General features: G+C 43.1%; 3 protein-coding genes across 5 annotated transcripts in view; 2 read left to right on the top strand and 1 right to left on the bottom strand.

Moving 5' to 3' along the window:
- Positions 1-737: 737 nt before the first annotated feature.
- LOC106570057 (uncharacterized) lies at positions 738-5472 on the top strand. Its single transcript, XM_014142000.3, has 5 exons — positions 738-1004; positions 2207-2427; positions 2764-2958; positions 3199-3396; positions 3877-5472. Exons 2-5 carry the CDS (start codon positions 2224-2226, stop codon positions 4975-4977), a joined length of 1698 nt encoding a protein of 565 aa, XP_013997475.3. The 5' UTR covers positions 738-1004; positions 2207-2223; the 3' UTR covers positions 4978-5472.
- A 426-nt stretch (positions 5473-5898) lies between these two features.
- On the bottom strand, positions 5899-9151 carry nelfe (Negative elongation factor E). Of its 2 annotated transcripts, none has more exons than XM_014141517.3 (11): positions 9034-9151; positions 8578-8663; positions 8244-8316; positions 7989-8134; positions 7697-7774; positions 7464-7501; positions 7101-7360; positions 6748-6892; positions 6537-6591; positions 6356-6458; positions 5899-6271 (listed from the first exon to the last, which is right to left on the bottom strand). In XM_014141517.3, exons 2-11 carry the CDS (start codon positions 8650-8652, stop codon positions 6198-6200), a joined length of 1047 nt encoding a protein of 348 aa, XP_013996992.1. In that variant the 5' UTR covers positions 8653-8663; positions 9034-9151; the 3' UTR covers positions 5899-6197. The 2 variants fall into 2 exon arrangements, with proteins under 2 accessions (XP_013996992.1, NP_001140115.1); NM_001146643.1 differs by having other exon boundaries at positions 5900-6271; positions 7077-7360; positions 9034-9078.
- Positions 9152-9207: 56 nt separating this feature from the next.
- LOC106570056 (superkiller complex protein 2) overlaps positions 9208-15843 on the top strand; it is a 35785-nt gene continuing 29149 nt past the window's right edge. Inside the window, exons 1-13 of one of the 2 annotated variants that reach the window (XM_014141997.3) lie at positions 9208-9338; positions 9737-9858; positions 10132-10253; positions 10431-10548; positions 10758-10875; positions 12209-12283; positions 12601-12654; positions 12747-12910; positions 13052-13213; positions 13397-13542; positions 13751-13897; positions 14290-14374; positions 14498-14604. In XM_014141997.3, the coding sequence (XP_013997472.1) occupies positions 9326-9338; positions 9737-9858; positions 10132-10253; positions 10431-10548; positions 10758-10875; positions 12209-12283; positions 12601-12654; positions 12747-12910; positions 13052-13213; positions 13397-13542; positions 13751-13897; positions 14290-14374; positions 14498-14604 (1433 nt within the window). In that variant the 5' untranslated portion in view covers positions 9208-9325. Of the gene's footprint in view, positions 9339-9736; positions 9859-10131; positions 10254-10430; positions 10549-10757; positions 10876-12208; positions 12284-12600; positions 12655-12746; positions 12911-13051; positions 13214-13396; positions 13543-13750; positions 13898-14289; positions 14375-14497; positions 14605-15843 lie in introns of those variants that run through there. The other variant, XM_082961103.1, reaches the window with a different exon arrangement.

Genomic DNA, 15843 nt, shown 5'->3' with positions numbered 1-15843 from the left:
TCAGCAGTTCCTGCAAGAGGAAGGCATTGATGCTATGGACTGGCCCGCCCGTTCCCCAGACCTGAATCCAATTGAGCACATCTGGGACATCATGTCTCGCTCCATCCACCAACACCACGTTGCACCACAGACTGTCCAGGAGTTGGCGGATGCTTTAGTCCAGGTCTGGGAGGAGATCCCTCAGGAGACCATCCACCACCTCATCAGGAGCATGCCCAGGCGTTGTAGGGAGGTCATACAGGCACGTGGAGGCCACACACACTACTGAGCCTCATTTTGACTTGTTTTAAGGACATTACATCAAAGTTGGATCAGCCTGTAGTGTGGTTTTCCACTTTAATTTTGAGTGTGACTCCAAATCCAGACCTCCATGGGTTGATAAATTGGATTTCCATTGATTATTTTTGTGTGATTTTGTTGTCAGCACATTCAACTAGGTAAAGAAAAAAGTATTTAATAAGATTATTTCATTCATTCAGATGTAGGATGTGTTATTTTAGTGTTCCCTTTATTTTTTTGAGCAGTGTATTTCGATAAGGTGTATGTAAACTTCGGGCTTCAACTGTAGCTAAGTTTTCAGACGTTCCTTTTTGTGTCTTTCCCTTTAAAAAAATGCCTGGCGAGCTATAGTCAGGGGAAGTGATGGTCCACTCACGTAAAGAAATCGCTAACTAAATCATAAAATTCATTTAAAAAATAATTTAAAAAAATAATTTTAAAATGAGGGGGGGGGGCTTAATTGTATGTTATGCATAAAGTTAGCAGTGTGGTTAAGGTTAGGTTTATTAATACAATTTTAAGAAGATAATTTGTAGAAATAGAGTAGAGGCGAGGTTTATGACATAGTGGCTTTGGTAACTAGTGACGACCGTTAGCTAGTTAAACAAAGTAAACATACTAGCTTGCTCTGTAGCGTGTTGGCTAACATACAACGAATGAGTGCCTAGTTACTCCACAACAAAACATATATTAAGGAGATATAAAGATATCTACAGTAATAGCAGGTAAGGAAACACTAAACTAGCTAATGTCGGATTTATTGGCTTTTAATGCAAGGGTCTTGTTGCTAGCTAGTTGACATTGGCCTGCAAGGGGGGCAACAAACTAGCTTGGTACTACTAAGTTAGCTGGGTAGCTACGAGAGGGGTTGGATACACAATAACGTTACCGTTGGCGAAATTTACAACCTGCACAATTGACCTAAGCACATGCTGCTAGTGCTAACTAGCTACCTAGTAACGTTAGCAGTAGTATGTAGCGAGGTCGAAAAATATATAACATTAATGGTTATCTTCAACCTAGGCTAGTAGTAGCTTGATTGTTTACTTTGTTATAGAGAGCCATATCATATGCCTGATTTCAGTTACTCGTTGTGACCTGTTTGACTTGAAAACAAAACAAGTGAACAATGACTTGACCTTCTCTGTCTAACATGACCATCAGCTCAGAATCACAGGGAATGTTGATTGTCAACCCGAGATATGGAAGCTGTTGTGCTTTTACTCTTTAAAGAATAGTAGACAACACCATGCCTCTTGTACAACTTTGCGTCTCTCTCGCTCTCTTTCTGGTCTGAATTTGGCCAGTATGACAAGCTGGAGAAATGTCCAGACCCCCAAAAGTGCCAAGTTTCCCTTAGGTTGATCCAGATGCTACATTTTTTACATATATTAGTACCAGTCAAACATTGTATATATATTAGTACCAGTCAAACATTCTACATTGTATAATAATAGTGAAACTATGAAATAACACATATGTTGTAACCAAAAAAAGTGTTAAACAGATTCTTCAAAGTAGCCACCCTTTGCCTTGATGACAGCTTTGCACACTCTTGGCATTCTCTCAACCAGCTTCATGATGAATTAACAAGGCACACTTGTTAATTGAAATGCATTCCAGGTGACTACCTCATAAAGTTGGTTGAGAGAATGCCAAGAGTGTGAAAGAGCAAAGGGTGGCTACTTTGAAGAATCTCAAATATAAAATACATTTTGATTTGTTAAACACTTTTTTGGTTATTACATGATTCCATATGTGTTATTTTATAGTATTGATGTCTTCACTATTATTCTACAATGTAGAAAATATAAAAAAAATTATGAAAAACCCTTGAATGAGTAGGTGTGTCCAAACCTGACTGGTACTACATATTTTACATGATAATTGCATAATGTCAAGAATGTCCTCTTCGTGTCTCATATAGGCACCACAGTAGCTAAGATGGAGGTGCTGTGTTTCCGGTTGCCTGGTCACGGTGACGCCACCCTAAAGAGCATGAACTCTCTGAGGTCCAGGCAGCAGTTCTGTGACATCACCATCGTGGCCAGCGGCAGGCAGACGTTCCGGGGACACAAAGTGGTCCTGGCTGCCTGCTCCCCCTTCCTCAGGGACCAGTTCCTGCTTAACCCTTCCTCTGAACTGCAGGTGGATGCCAGTGAAAGCCACCTTGATACACACTATTTGGGTTATGTCTGATAAATGTTGTGTCAGCTTCAGCTGATATACTAGCCCCTGACACTTCTTGTCACATGCCCTTTCAATGATCTGACTGTTTTTAATAGGCATATCTTTGTCCTGGGAAGCTCGCAGATGTATCACGCCAGCTGTGGTTCCAGTCCTCATTATGGTTCAGTCGAGTAGATACTATCACAAGTCTTGCAGGATATGACACTTATGGCTAACACGATTGATCATAGGAAACATCTCTTGAGACGTAACAGCAAAATAACTGGTATGTTTTTGTCCTATTTTGCCCTCTAGGTGTCAGTCCTTCACAGCTCCTCGGTGGTATGTGAGCTGCTCCAGTCCTGTTACACCGGTGTGCTGCAGTTCAGCCCCAAGGAGATAGTGAATTACCTGACGGCCGCTAGCTACCTGCAGATGGAGCATGTTGTGGGGAAGTGCCGGGGAGCCCTGGGAAAGTACATGCAGCCAAGGAACCCCAGCTCACCAAAGGTTAGTTACTTATTTTGGTTAGTGTTTATTGGTGTTTAGTCGTAGGCACCCTATTGAAGCATTGGTTGGCAATCACAACATAAAACGTTAATATACATTTCAGTTGTAGAAAGCAAATACTAGTCTACTATGTGATTCAACAAAGGCTGGATTTGCAGTGTTGACTGTCAGATTGTTCTACCTGTGACGACATTCAATCGGCTCGACTTCATTCTTTTTCTCTCCACCGCTCATTTTCAGATCAAGTCAGAAGAGAGTCACTCACTGCCAGTGACAGTCAGTGGCAGCAGTCAATCCCTTATGTCGACCTCTACTGATCATTCCCCCTCACTGCAGCCTCACAGCCCTATACAGTCTCAGGCTGATGACCATACAGACTCAAACACTAAGACAGATATACGACACGATGACGAACATAACACTCTGGATGAGATCAAGGTAAGTAGAGTCAGGAACAAAACTTACCAGTGCATCCATCTCTGGATCTATAAATGGGTGAGAATCATGTACTCTCTACAACAGCAGAGTTACTGTATTGTGTCAACATAATAGTAGTATATGTATTTGAGTATTTTTAAAATATTGTATTTTCAAATACACTGCCCAAAAAAAGATACATGGTTTAGTATTTTAATGGTTATTTGTAAAAACCAAATAGTCTTTCAAATTGTATTTGAGAGTAGTTTCAAATACTATTTTTAAATCCCTGAGTTAAATGCATGGGAGTGTATTTGAGTCGGTGTATTTTAGTATTTCCAAATGCATTAAAATATTCAACTGTCCTTTCAAATACAAATAAATACTTAGAATGTATGTGAAAGTAATTGAGATATTTGAAATAGTTTTTGAACCCAGGTCTGGTAGCTACCAAGGACATTGATTACTAGCACACTCAAATCGGTCTCAATTGTGTTCCAGGTGAGGGTAACAGAGGAGGACGAGGGCAGGGACGATTATGACGTGTTCCGGGTCTGCATCGAGGATGGACAGGAGCAGGAGCCGGAAGAGAGGCGAGAGGTAGAGGAGGGCGGTGAGGAAGCCACAGAGGGCCATCAGGGGGGCCAGTACCCAGATGCAGACAGTGTCATAGTGGGAGGGGGTGAGGGGGACGACGTGACCCCAGCCGAAATGGCTATCCGCATCAGCAGCTTCGAGAGGGAAGGGCTCCGCGCCTGGAGGCGGCGACTCACCGCCGACTCACCGAAAGTGGGCCAGGGGAGGGGCTTCAAGAGGAAGCGTGGATCGTACCGTGAGAGGGAGAGGAGGCCTCTAGGTATGCAGTACCAGGAGGCATGGCGTCTGCCCACCGGGGCAGAGATGATGCAGAGCTTCGGCCTGGACTTCAGCCAGGAAGCCACGAGGTCAGCGTTCCTCTCGGGGAGCGAGCTCCCACGACTAGACTACGGGATGGGGGACTCTCAGGGAGAGGAGCTGGTGCCCCGGGATGGGAATGGGCCGATCCACTACAGCCTGGACGACCCCAGTGGTGATGGAGGGGAGGGTAATATGGGGATGTCGGCTGTGCCAACAGGTGGTGACGAGGTGGGGGATGAGTCTGTCGCAGAGGTAGGCTCCACCTCCAGCACAGCGGGGCCGGTGGCTTGCGAGCAATGCAGCCTGACCTTCCCCTCTGCCCACTCCCTGGCCGTCCACTCGCGCGCCACCCACTTGCTGTACGTGTGCCCCTGCTGTGGCAAGCACTTCAACCACTCCAGCAACCTCAACCGCCACATGACCGTGCACCGCGGTGCCAAAGTCCACCGCTGCCAGCTCTGCGACAAGACATTCACGCAGAAGTCCACGCTGTGCGATCACATGAACTTGCACAGCGGCGAGCGGCCCCACTGCTGCACCTACTGCCACTCACGCTTTGCTCACAAGCCGGCATTGCGGCGCCACCTCAAAGAGCAGCACGGGAAGACAACCGCTCAGAACAGCCTGGAGGCACAGGTTGAGATGGAGAGAGTGGCAGGGCCAGGGGAAGGAGAGGGAGACACTCAGGACAGATTTGACTTTTGACAAGAACACTGGCCAAAGTGTACTCTCATTGACTAAGCATTACAGGTTGCGGTTGGAGGTAAAGAGGGGTTATTCAAGCAAGCAGATATGTGCCTGTGTGCCTTTTGCCCTAATGGCCAAGAGTGGTTTGGAGTGTGCCTTCAGATTTGAGGGCTGGAGAAGAGGTAGGTGTGTGCTGGAGGGACCAACTAAGAACTTGAAAGGGAAAACCCCTCCTTTTAGACCTGGGGTGCACAACTCTGGTCCTCCTAATGGGCCGACGTGTATGCTGGTTTTATCTGGCCAGTCAATGACATGGATTGATTATTTATCTTTTATCTTATTTAATTGAAGGGGGGAACGATGACCTACACGACCGTGGTTCTGGAGGACTGGAGTTGTGTAAACCTCAGTTTTAGATCTGTCTCATTTTAACTCACTGGCTGAACAATAACATATTTTTGTGTATTTGAGAAGGTGAGCTTCTTATTAAACACTGGATGTTGGTGCATACAATCTGATTCGTAATGTGTAATTACAGCTACACACTTATTTGTAACAACGTGTACTTACTACTAAGACACTTCATTTAAAGAGGGATCCAAAATACAGTAGGCTCAGTTATTCCATAGTCATGTTCATCACAAAGGACAAATAGTAATTTGCCATACACTTTGTGCAATGCACGCTTACACATATGACTCGTGAGACACTTGTGTACTGTTGTGCATGAAATTACATGTGACTTGGTGTGCTCAGCAGACATGCTAATGTAAGTATATCTCTGCACTGTATCATGTGCTATTCCAAAGGAACCATATAATGGATACATGTGAGGCCTACAACTATGAGACTGATAACACAATTACACTGTATTACATTGATACAGTGCCAAATCTAATTGGCCCCTTTGATTCAAAGCAAGACAACCAGATGAACAAATGTATTGAAGTGATTTATTGAGCTCCCCAAAACAATGAATCCCCTGGTTACAAGAGCAAGACCAGGCCACCATGCCAACCACCACATCTCTTTTCACGTGGTCATTGCCATTACACATCCTGGCCATGAATAGAAATGTAGCACCTACTCAGAACAACTGACACGTGGTGCTGTATCGGACTAACAGGCAATCAACAACAAACTCAAAATGCAATATAGAAAAAAGCATACAAACAAAGCTAACACTAAATCATTGATTACTACTCCTTACAGATCTCCAATGCAGCACGCCCCCCAGCTCATAGGAAATCCTCACTGTACACAACTTGGTTCCTCTTGTCTCGGTAGGAGCCTTTGGCACTGTTCTGCACAGCTGGGAGAGAAAGAATACATGAATCCAGAGTTGACACTGTCACACTGCTTGTTATTCCGATCTGTGTTTGACTCTGATATTTACCCAGAGTGGCCCAGACAGATTTGCCGGTGGCTGCCTCCAGCATGGGCTGCTTCCTAGCGATGCTGACTTTTATGGGGACATCTCCCACTGTGCTTCCATTCAACTGGGAGAAGAGTGTATAGATTATAGGTTTTACACTATAATGAATTAAGTTGGGAGAGGGAGCTAGAGCTATACTTACCTCTGCTACAGCCTGGTCTGCAGACTCCATCTTTTCAAAGGTGATGAATGCACAGCTAGAAAGAGAAAAACAGGGTTGTGTTCATTAGCCATCAAACAACAAAACAGTAAGGGACTTACTGGACTAGTTTTCAATTACAAAACATTTAAAAACACAATCACACACTGTCACATGGATGTAAAATCTCAACATTGTAGTTATGTAGCCCTACTTGCGTTGGGAGTCCATGGACAGGTCAATGATGGTGCCATGTTGGGAGAAGGCTAAGCGCAGGCTGTCCTCCACAAGGCCAGTTCCATACACATACACCGTATTCCCCTTCCTCACCCCCCTCCGCTCCGGGTATGAGTCTGATCCTGAGAGGGAAAGGGAGAGAGAGAGAGAGAGAGAGAGAGAGAGAGAGAGAGAGAGAGAAGATAAGGGGGAAGAAAAAAAGTACCATTATTCGCTCTTTGAACTTGTATTTTGATTGGAACATCCTTTTAAGTATGCCAGTGATTAAAGACATAAAAGACAGAAGTTCAGTAAAAGAATATTCACGTCTGAATGGTCCGTCTCGCTCACGTGACTCTCTGTCTCCTCCCCTTTCCCGGTCACGCTCTCTGTCCCGGCTCCTGTCTCTCTCGCTCCTCTCGCGGTCTCGCAGCTCTCTGTCCCTGCCCCGGTCGCCGCTGCCTCGGTCTCTCTCCCTCTCTCTGTCACGCTCTCTCTCTCTGTCCATCTCTCGGTCTCCTCTGTCTCTCTCTCGCTCTATGTCTTTGCTGGTGGACAGGCCACCTTCCTCCTCCTCATCACGAGCTGCCCGGTCGCCTGGAGTGATGAAGCTGTTGGAGAGCCACAGAGGAAAAGATTTTAAACCGCCTTATACAGAGAACCAGTGTAGAAAACATGACCTACTCTATTATTCATCAGAGCTTTTAGGCTTACCTCTCGTACAGAGATTTTCTGTGGGCTCTTTTGCCAGCCTGAAGTAGAAATGTCAAATGTAAAGTAGCAGCATCAGTTCTCAAGAACATATTTTTTCAAAGTCACTGGTTCTGTGGCCACAATACAGTCAGACAGCATTGGTAAAATACTGTAAAAGCATGCCATTTTGTAGGTAAAGTACATCAATTCATTCGATGATTTTAAAATGGGATGTCATGTCATTCTCACTTTACCTCAGAAAGCTCATCATCTGTGGACATGCTCCTTTGGAATGGTTGGAAAGCCACAGGGCCTGGGACTTTCTCTGGATCCTGGTAAACGGAAAGAAAATATAACAAATCATTACTAGACCATACATTTATAAGTTTGAGTTCCATCAGACTAGTGTATGTGTCACATTTAAGAGGCATTTGCACCTTTCAGCTTTATACATATTAATGTATATTCATTATATAAATAATTTATTCTATGATCAATTCCTACTACTACATTACACATCCTTACATATTGCATGTTGTATCTTACCTTGAGCTTGATCTCTAGCGTTCTAGAGCGCTTGAAGCCAGAGTTCTTGTTCTCTGACTTGATAGCACTGATGGCCCCAGACTTGATCAGCATCTTCGCCTGCTCTGTAGCTGTCGCTGTATCTAGCACAGGCTGGTCTGACAAAGCTAGAGGACAGAGAAAGTAGATGCAACTTAATCAACTTAGACCAAATATCTGCTTAGTAATACAGTTTTAAAGAGTTAACTTCTTAAAAAGTGAAGACAAAGCCCATACTGCGCTTCAATCCACTCTGATTGGTCTGGCTGGTTGAACTCTGCTGCTTCTTCAAAGCCAGCAGGGCCTTTTTCTATAGGTGAGGAGAGAGCGAGAGTAAGAGGTGAACAATCAGAGTTTGGTAACATTATAATGATGATATCTAACTTTCAACATTATGAGTGTGATGATGATGATGGCTGACAGGTGAATATTGATTTAATAAAGGCCTACCCCTAATCACATCTGCAAATGTGGGTGCAGTGTCACATCTCATTGTCAGCAGCAGGATACAGTTACATGGATAGAGTTCTCTCTAATCAAGTGGAGTGAGGAGATTCTTTGAGTTTCTCACCTTTTTCTTGAGTTTGGCATATTTCTTCTGCAGAGACTCCTCTTCCTCTGTCAAGGAGCTTGGGAACACCACCATGTTGAACCCAGCTGGAAAGCATTGTGAAAAAGGACCAGAATAGTGGACACATTTGCACAACACAATGCACATAAATACACAAGTGTGGTTGAATTCAACTCTATAGTATGAACTCAAAAACGATAATATACACGTTGTTCACGACCACAGGAGTTTCTCTTTCTACATTCTGCATGCATCTGACAACATTTTAAGCGTTACGTTAGATTGTTAGCTAAGGCTAGTTAGCTACTTCTAGCTAGTTACATTATGTGTTACACAGGGCAGTGGAAAGTATTACATTGCTTATCAACAATACGGTAATGTAGCGTTCAGACTACAGCAATTAATAAATATACTACATTCACACTACTGTATTTAGAAATTTAATTACGTTGTTACCTCTGTAACCTTATTGTAGCTACTTTTAATCACTCGCTCCTTCATGAACACAAAAACAAAGGGCGCATGAATATGACGTATAATGTTGGTAGGGGTGCATGAATAAGAAAAAATACTATTTAACCTGCTAAAATTGCGGGAATAAGTCAATTATAAGAAATGCATGGCATACACTTGACAACAGTTAGTAAAATAATGCATTAATATTGAGATATTTATATTACGTTTGGCAATTTTACCTACTTCCGCATACCAAACTTGGCCATTTCCGACTTTCATCTGCGGTGGAGAAATGGAAAGAATAGGTAAAGGACAATTAAACGTTAGATAATATTTACAGTTAATGCATTAGACATACGTTTAAGACCATTGCTGTAAGCTTTGCTTTAAAGTAACTTGCACTAAACTTGCTAGCAGTACAGTTTACTGGCGAATATGACAACTTTGGTTAGCCTAGCTAACGTTAACTACAGTAGCCAGCTCAGCTGTCATTCATGTAGCAGAAATGTAGTCACTCCCAATATGTCCAACCTGTTATAGGCAGAATCTTATCAGCTAAAGCAGTACATGATGACATTGCAATATGTGTATGTGCATTAATATATACAATGGACTCTATTGTATTGTATGATAGAGGACAGTCCACAGAAACTAGGCTCTTCATCCCAATCCCATTTCTCTCTCTCTCTCTCTCTCTCCATAGATCTGCCCGCTGTGGGCCCCACAGACCTCCCTATATCCCTGCTGGAGATGGGTTGCTCTGGCAGGTTTGAGCTCATCACACATCCACAGCCCAATGACCAGCCCCTGCCTCCACAAAGTTCGGTCAGTATGAGAGTCTCAGTGTGTGGTTGGATTCTTATTTGAAAACTCGCCCTGCCATTTCTACAGATATGAAAAGGACTGCCAAGCAATATATTCCATCTACCTATCTATTTGTCTAAGTTAAGTTTTTACAGTAGGTCTCACCTACCTACCTACCCGTGTCCTTCAGATCCGCAAAGGCCCGCCATCAAGTTTAGAGGAAAGGTTGAAAACTATCCAATCTCTCCAGCCCATTATATTCCTTATGTATTTCTATCATTCTTTTATCTACAGCTCCCTCATGGACTCCCTCCCACTAGTGTGAGCCTGGAGACAGAGGTAGAGAAGCGCTTTCTACGCGACCCTGCCTGGCTTCCCATACACGATACCGACGCTGCCTTCCACAGGTTTCTGAAGTAAGTCTGCTTACATTTCTTATTAGGGTTTTTACTTCTTTACTTTTTATTGCTTTGATGCAATGTAAATCTTTCTTTCGAAGTGGTGTTTATAAGGGGAATTCAGTGGTCCAGATGAGGCTGTGGTACCAAATGGTCACAGAATTAACTTGCGGTAACAGACTTGTTTTCCTCTAGGCTGGCTGAGAGAGATGTTCATATAGACTCTCTTCTCCATTGTGCTCTGTCTCCTCTGCACTCTGGCATCTCAGTAGTCAGAGATCCAACAACAGGAATGTTGTTGGACTTCACTGAGGTACATACTAGGAGTCAGATCTTACCTAGCTATGCTGTCTTAGTCTGTGTGTCCTAATCATACAGCTATGATCATGATGTGACTCAATGGGAACATTCAAAATTGTAGCACTTCCCTGAGTGGGGATCTACTAATCTTATTGAAAGGTCTACTTTGATTTTCATACACATTTTGAAACCCAGTGTCATTAAATGTCACTCTCTATCCAGGTGTTACTGGGGGACACAGGCATCTCTGCTAAGAATTCTATGTCCCTGCAACGTCCACCAAACCCTAATCCCTCTGAGAGCCTACGAGGAAGCAACACCAACTACCCGTTTATGCCCGGTGGGTCTGACTCATTACCTAAGTATATTATCAGAGCCATATACACTATATATACAAAAGTATGTGGACACCCCTTCAAATTATTGTCTATTTCAACCACATCCATGCTGGCTGGTGTATATAATTTAGCACACAGCCATGCAACCTTCATAGACAAACATTGGCAGTAGAATGGCATTACTGAAGTGCTCAGTGACTTTCAACGTGGCACCGTCATAGGATGACACCTTTCCAACAAGTCACTTTGTTTAATTTCTGCCCTGCTAGATCTTCCCCGGTCAACTGTAAGTGCTGTTATTGTGAAGTGGAAATGTCTAGGAGCAACAATAGCTCCGCTGCGAAGTGGTAGGCCACACAAGCTCATAGAATGGGACCGCTGAGTGCTGAAGCGCGTAGCGTGTAAAGATCGTCTATCCTCGGTTGCAACACTCGCTACTGAGTTCCAAACTGCCTCTGGAAGCAACGTCAGCACAATAACTGTTCGTCTGGAGATGCATGAAATGGGTTTCCATGGCCGAGCAGCCGCACACAAGCCTAAGATCACCATGCGCAATGCCAAGCATTGGCTGGAGTGGTGTAAAGCTCGCCGGCATTGGACTCTGGAGCAGTGGAAACTCGTTCTCTGGATTGATGAATCACGGTTCACCATCTGGCAGTCTGACGGACTAATATGGGTTCGGCGGATGCCAGGAGAACGCTACCTGCCCCGAATGCATCGTGCCAACTGTAAAGTTTGGTGGAGGAGGAATAATGGTCTGGGGCTGTTTTTCATCATTCGGGCTAGGCCCCTTAGTTCCAGTGAAGGGAAATCTTAACGCTACACCATACAATGACATTCTAGACGATTCTGTGCTTCCAACTTTGTGGCAACAGTTTGGGGAAGGTTCTCTCTTGTTTCAACATAACAATGCCCCGTGCACAAAGCAAGGTCCATACAGAAATGGTTTGCTGAGATCGGTGTGGAAGAACTTGACTGGCCTGCACAGAGCCCTGACCTCAACCCCATCAAACATCTTTGGGATGAATTGGAACACCGACTGCGAGCCAGGCCTAATCGCCCAACATCAGTGCCCGACCTCACTAATTCTCTTGTGGCTGAATGGAAGCAAGTCCCCGCAGCAATGTTCCAACATCTAGTGGAAAGCCTTCGCAGAATCATTAATCCCCTTTGATTTTGGAATGAGATGTTTGACGAGCAGGTGTCCACATACCTTTGGTCATGTAGTGTATGTGTATATGGCTCTGAGATGTATAATAAATGTTTGTTGTAAATTATATCTTCCCTTTAGTCAAATATAGAATATAAATATTATATCTTTATGTTGTCACATAGGTGGTATGGAGGAGCTGACACTGGAACAAATCAAGAAGAAATCCGAGCTGGAGGAGGACATAGACTTTGAGAACGGTGATTTTACATTTTTTATGGGGTTGAAATGGTGAAGGGGCAATTGTCATACCAAAGACTGCCTGTGCACAGTGAGGGGGGTTATTGTGAGGCGGGATGCTTGCTTTACAATGAAAATGCAGACTGAAGGAATCTTTGAAGTAAAAAAAAAACAGTGTGTGTGCTGTTCCCTAGGAACCAAATGGTTCTCTTCAAAAATCAGAATACAGATTTTAGTGATTAGACAGATCTTTTTGTTATTGAGCATATGTGTTTCTTGCTTGGCTTATTTCATGTGTATGTAAGTAATATACAGTATGTATTTCCCTTTACCTTAGGGTTACTCACAGTGCCCCCTGGACTGAAAGTTGGGATGGACTTCAGTGACAAAGGTTTGAATGGCCATTTGTTCCTAAAGGTTATCCTCTTGGCTTGGACAAATATATAATACGTTTTCTTTCTTTTTTTAAAATTCTCTATGAAGATGCCAAAACCACAAAGGGAGAAATCAATCTCCTGTCCCTGCTGTCCACCTTTGATGACATCATAGACTCCCAGCCTGAGGCAGAGGAGAAGGAGAAAGGCCACGGAAGTGGAAACGCACCCAAACTGCCCAGAACCAACAGCCTGGAAGACCTGGGGATCAAGGTATTCAATAAATATATATATTTTTTCTGTTGTTTATTGACAAATACAATCTACATCTCAAATGTAGTTTCCCCTCTAACTTAGCTTCTGTGGTTTATCATGTTCATATACTAAAAGGTGGTTGTTTATTTCCTCCTGTAGGACTCTCCCTCTACACCTGGGACCACCTCTACAGAGAAGAAAGATGGAGGAACGACCAAACCAGCAGAGGGCCAGGAGGAGAAGAAGAGATGGGCAATCCCAATAAACATCAACACCCCCTGCGGTGACTTCTACAAACGTATCCCTAACCCTGCCTTCAAGGTACTGTGCTGTAATGACAAAATATGTTGTTGGTTTGATAAATGAAGTTGAATATGTCGATGATGAATGTGTTGATTAGTCCCATGTAGTTTTATTTTGTAGTGTTATGACATTAGTCTAATCCCTTATTGGCACAGAACCTTGTTCATCCCACAATACTAATGTGATCCCCACCTCTCCCAGTATCCCTTTGAGTTGGACGTGTTCCAGAAGCAGGCAGTGTTGAGGCTGGAGGCCCATGACTCTGTGTTTGTGGCAGCTCACACATCAGCAGGCAAAACCGTGGTGGCAGAATACGCCATAGCACTCTCACAGAAGCACATGACCAGGTGTGTGTATTTACACATTTGTCATATTCTCTAAAATCTTTAATCCAACAGGGTAAAAATATGGGATTTATTAGAAATTCCTGATGTTTTGACCTGAATCATTGAAATGGACGAATAGGAAATTGAGTTGTTCCTGGTTTTCCATGTTAGGCCATCTAATCGCCTCTGGTGCAATCTAACCTCTCCATCTATTTGCACCTTCTGATAGGACCATCTACACCTCCCCCATCAAGGCGCTGTCCAATCAGAAGTTCCGGGACTTCAAGACCACCTTTGGGGACGTGGGGCTTCTGACCGGTGACGTACAGCTGAGTCCTGAAGCCTCCTGTCTTATCATGACCACTGAGATATTGAGGTGACGTAACATATACAGTACATCATATCAATCACTTAGAAAACATGTCACATTATTATATAACTGTACACATTATATCACACTGTCACGTTATACCTCCACGCCTCTAGGACCAAGCTCCGCTCTATGGGGGATTGTAACATATACAGTACATCATATACACCAAACATTACACATTATAATATAAAATGACACATTATATCACACATTAACCCTATGGAACACTGTTTTTATACTGTCTAATTGAACGCATACCATGGTTATATTTTTACATACCCCTATCCATGTAGGCCTATACATCAGCTTACTAACTATGTAACACTGAGTGATTCTTTCCCATGTACTGTTTGTTTGACTGACACTTTCTCCCTCCCTCCCGCTCTCTCTTGTAGGTCCATGCTCTATAACGGTTCGGAGGTCATCAGAGATTTAGAGTGGGTGATCTTTGATGAGGTTCACTACATCAATGATGCTGAGGTAACGGAGAAGCCTCACTCTCAAAACCTTCCTCTCTCGCTGTTTTAGTCAAGCACACGTGTGGCTAAATCTCATTCTCTTCCGTTTTCTTTCCCTCCCTTTCTGTCTATCTCTCCCTATTAGAGAGGAGTGGTGTGGGAGGAGGTTCTGATCATGTTACCCGACCACGTCAGCATTATTCTTCTGAGTGCTACTGTCCCCAACGCTGTGGAGTTCAGTGAGTGGATCGGGTACGTTGCCAACTATTGCCTACACCTGTCATCACCAAACCCAAAGCATATATACCATATATACAAAAGTATGTGGACAGACCTTCAAATTACTGGATTTGGCTATTTCAGCCACACCCGTTTCTGACAGGTGTATAAAATCGAGCACACAGCCATGCAATCTCCATAGACAAACATGGACAGCAGAACAGCCTTACTGAAGAGCTCAGTGACTTTCAGTGACTTTTAGAATGCCACCTTTCCAGCAAGTCAGTTCGTCAAATTTCTGTCCTGCTAGAGCTGTCCCGGTCAACTGAAGTGCTGTTATTGTGAAGTGGAAACGACTAAGAGCAAAAACGGCTCAGCCGCGAAGTGGTAGGCCATACAAATCAAAATCAAATCCAATTTTATTGGTCAAATACACATGTTTAGCAGATGTTATTGCGGGTGTAGTGAAATGCTTGTGTTTCTAGCTCCAAGAGTGCAATAATATCTAACAAGTAATATCTAGCAATTTCACAACAATACACACAAATCTAAAGGAATGGAATTAAGAATATGTCAATATTTGTATGAGCAATGTCAGAGCGGCATAGACTAAAATACTGTAGAATAGAATATAATACAGTATACACTACCGTTCAAAAGTTTGGGGTCACTTAGAAATGTCCTTGTTTTTGAAAGAAAAGCAAATTTTTTTGTCCATTTAAAATAACATCAAATTGATCAGAAATACAGTGTAGACATTGTTAATTTTGTGAATGACTATTGTAGCTGGAAATGGCTGATTTTTAATGGAATATCTACATAGGCGTACAGAGGCCCATTATCAGCAACCATCACTGTTATTTTAATGGACAAAAAATGATTTTCTTTCAAAAACAAGGACATTTCTAAGTGACCCCAAACTTTTGAACGGTAGTGTATACGTAGAGATGAGTAATGCAAAATATGTAAACATTATTAAAGTGACTAGTGTTCCATTTATTTTGTAATTTTTTTTATTTAACCTTTATTTAACCAGGTAGGCAAGTTGAGAACAAGTTCTCATGTACAATTGCGACCTGGCCAAGATGAAGCAAAGCAGTTCGACACATACAACAACACAGAGTTACACATGGAGTAAAACAAACATACAGTCAATAATAGAGTAGAAAATAAGTCTATATACAATGTGAGCAAATGAGGTGAGGTAAAGGCAAAAAAGGCCATGGTGGCAAAGTAAATACAATATAGCAAGTAAAACACTGGAATGGTAGA

This window comes from Salmo salar, chromosome 14 (assembly GCF_965601325.2).
Source record: "Salmo salar chromosome 14, fSalSal1, whole genome shotgun sequence".
NCBI lineage: Eukaryota > Metazoa > Chordata > Actinopteri > Salmoniformes > Salmonidae > Salmo > Salmo salar.
The sequence above is the reverse complement of the archived record's forward strand: the minus strand, read 5'-3'. Positions and strand labels throughout refer to the sequence as shown.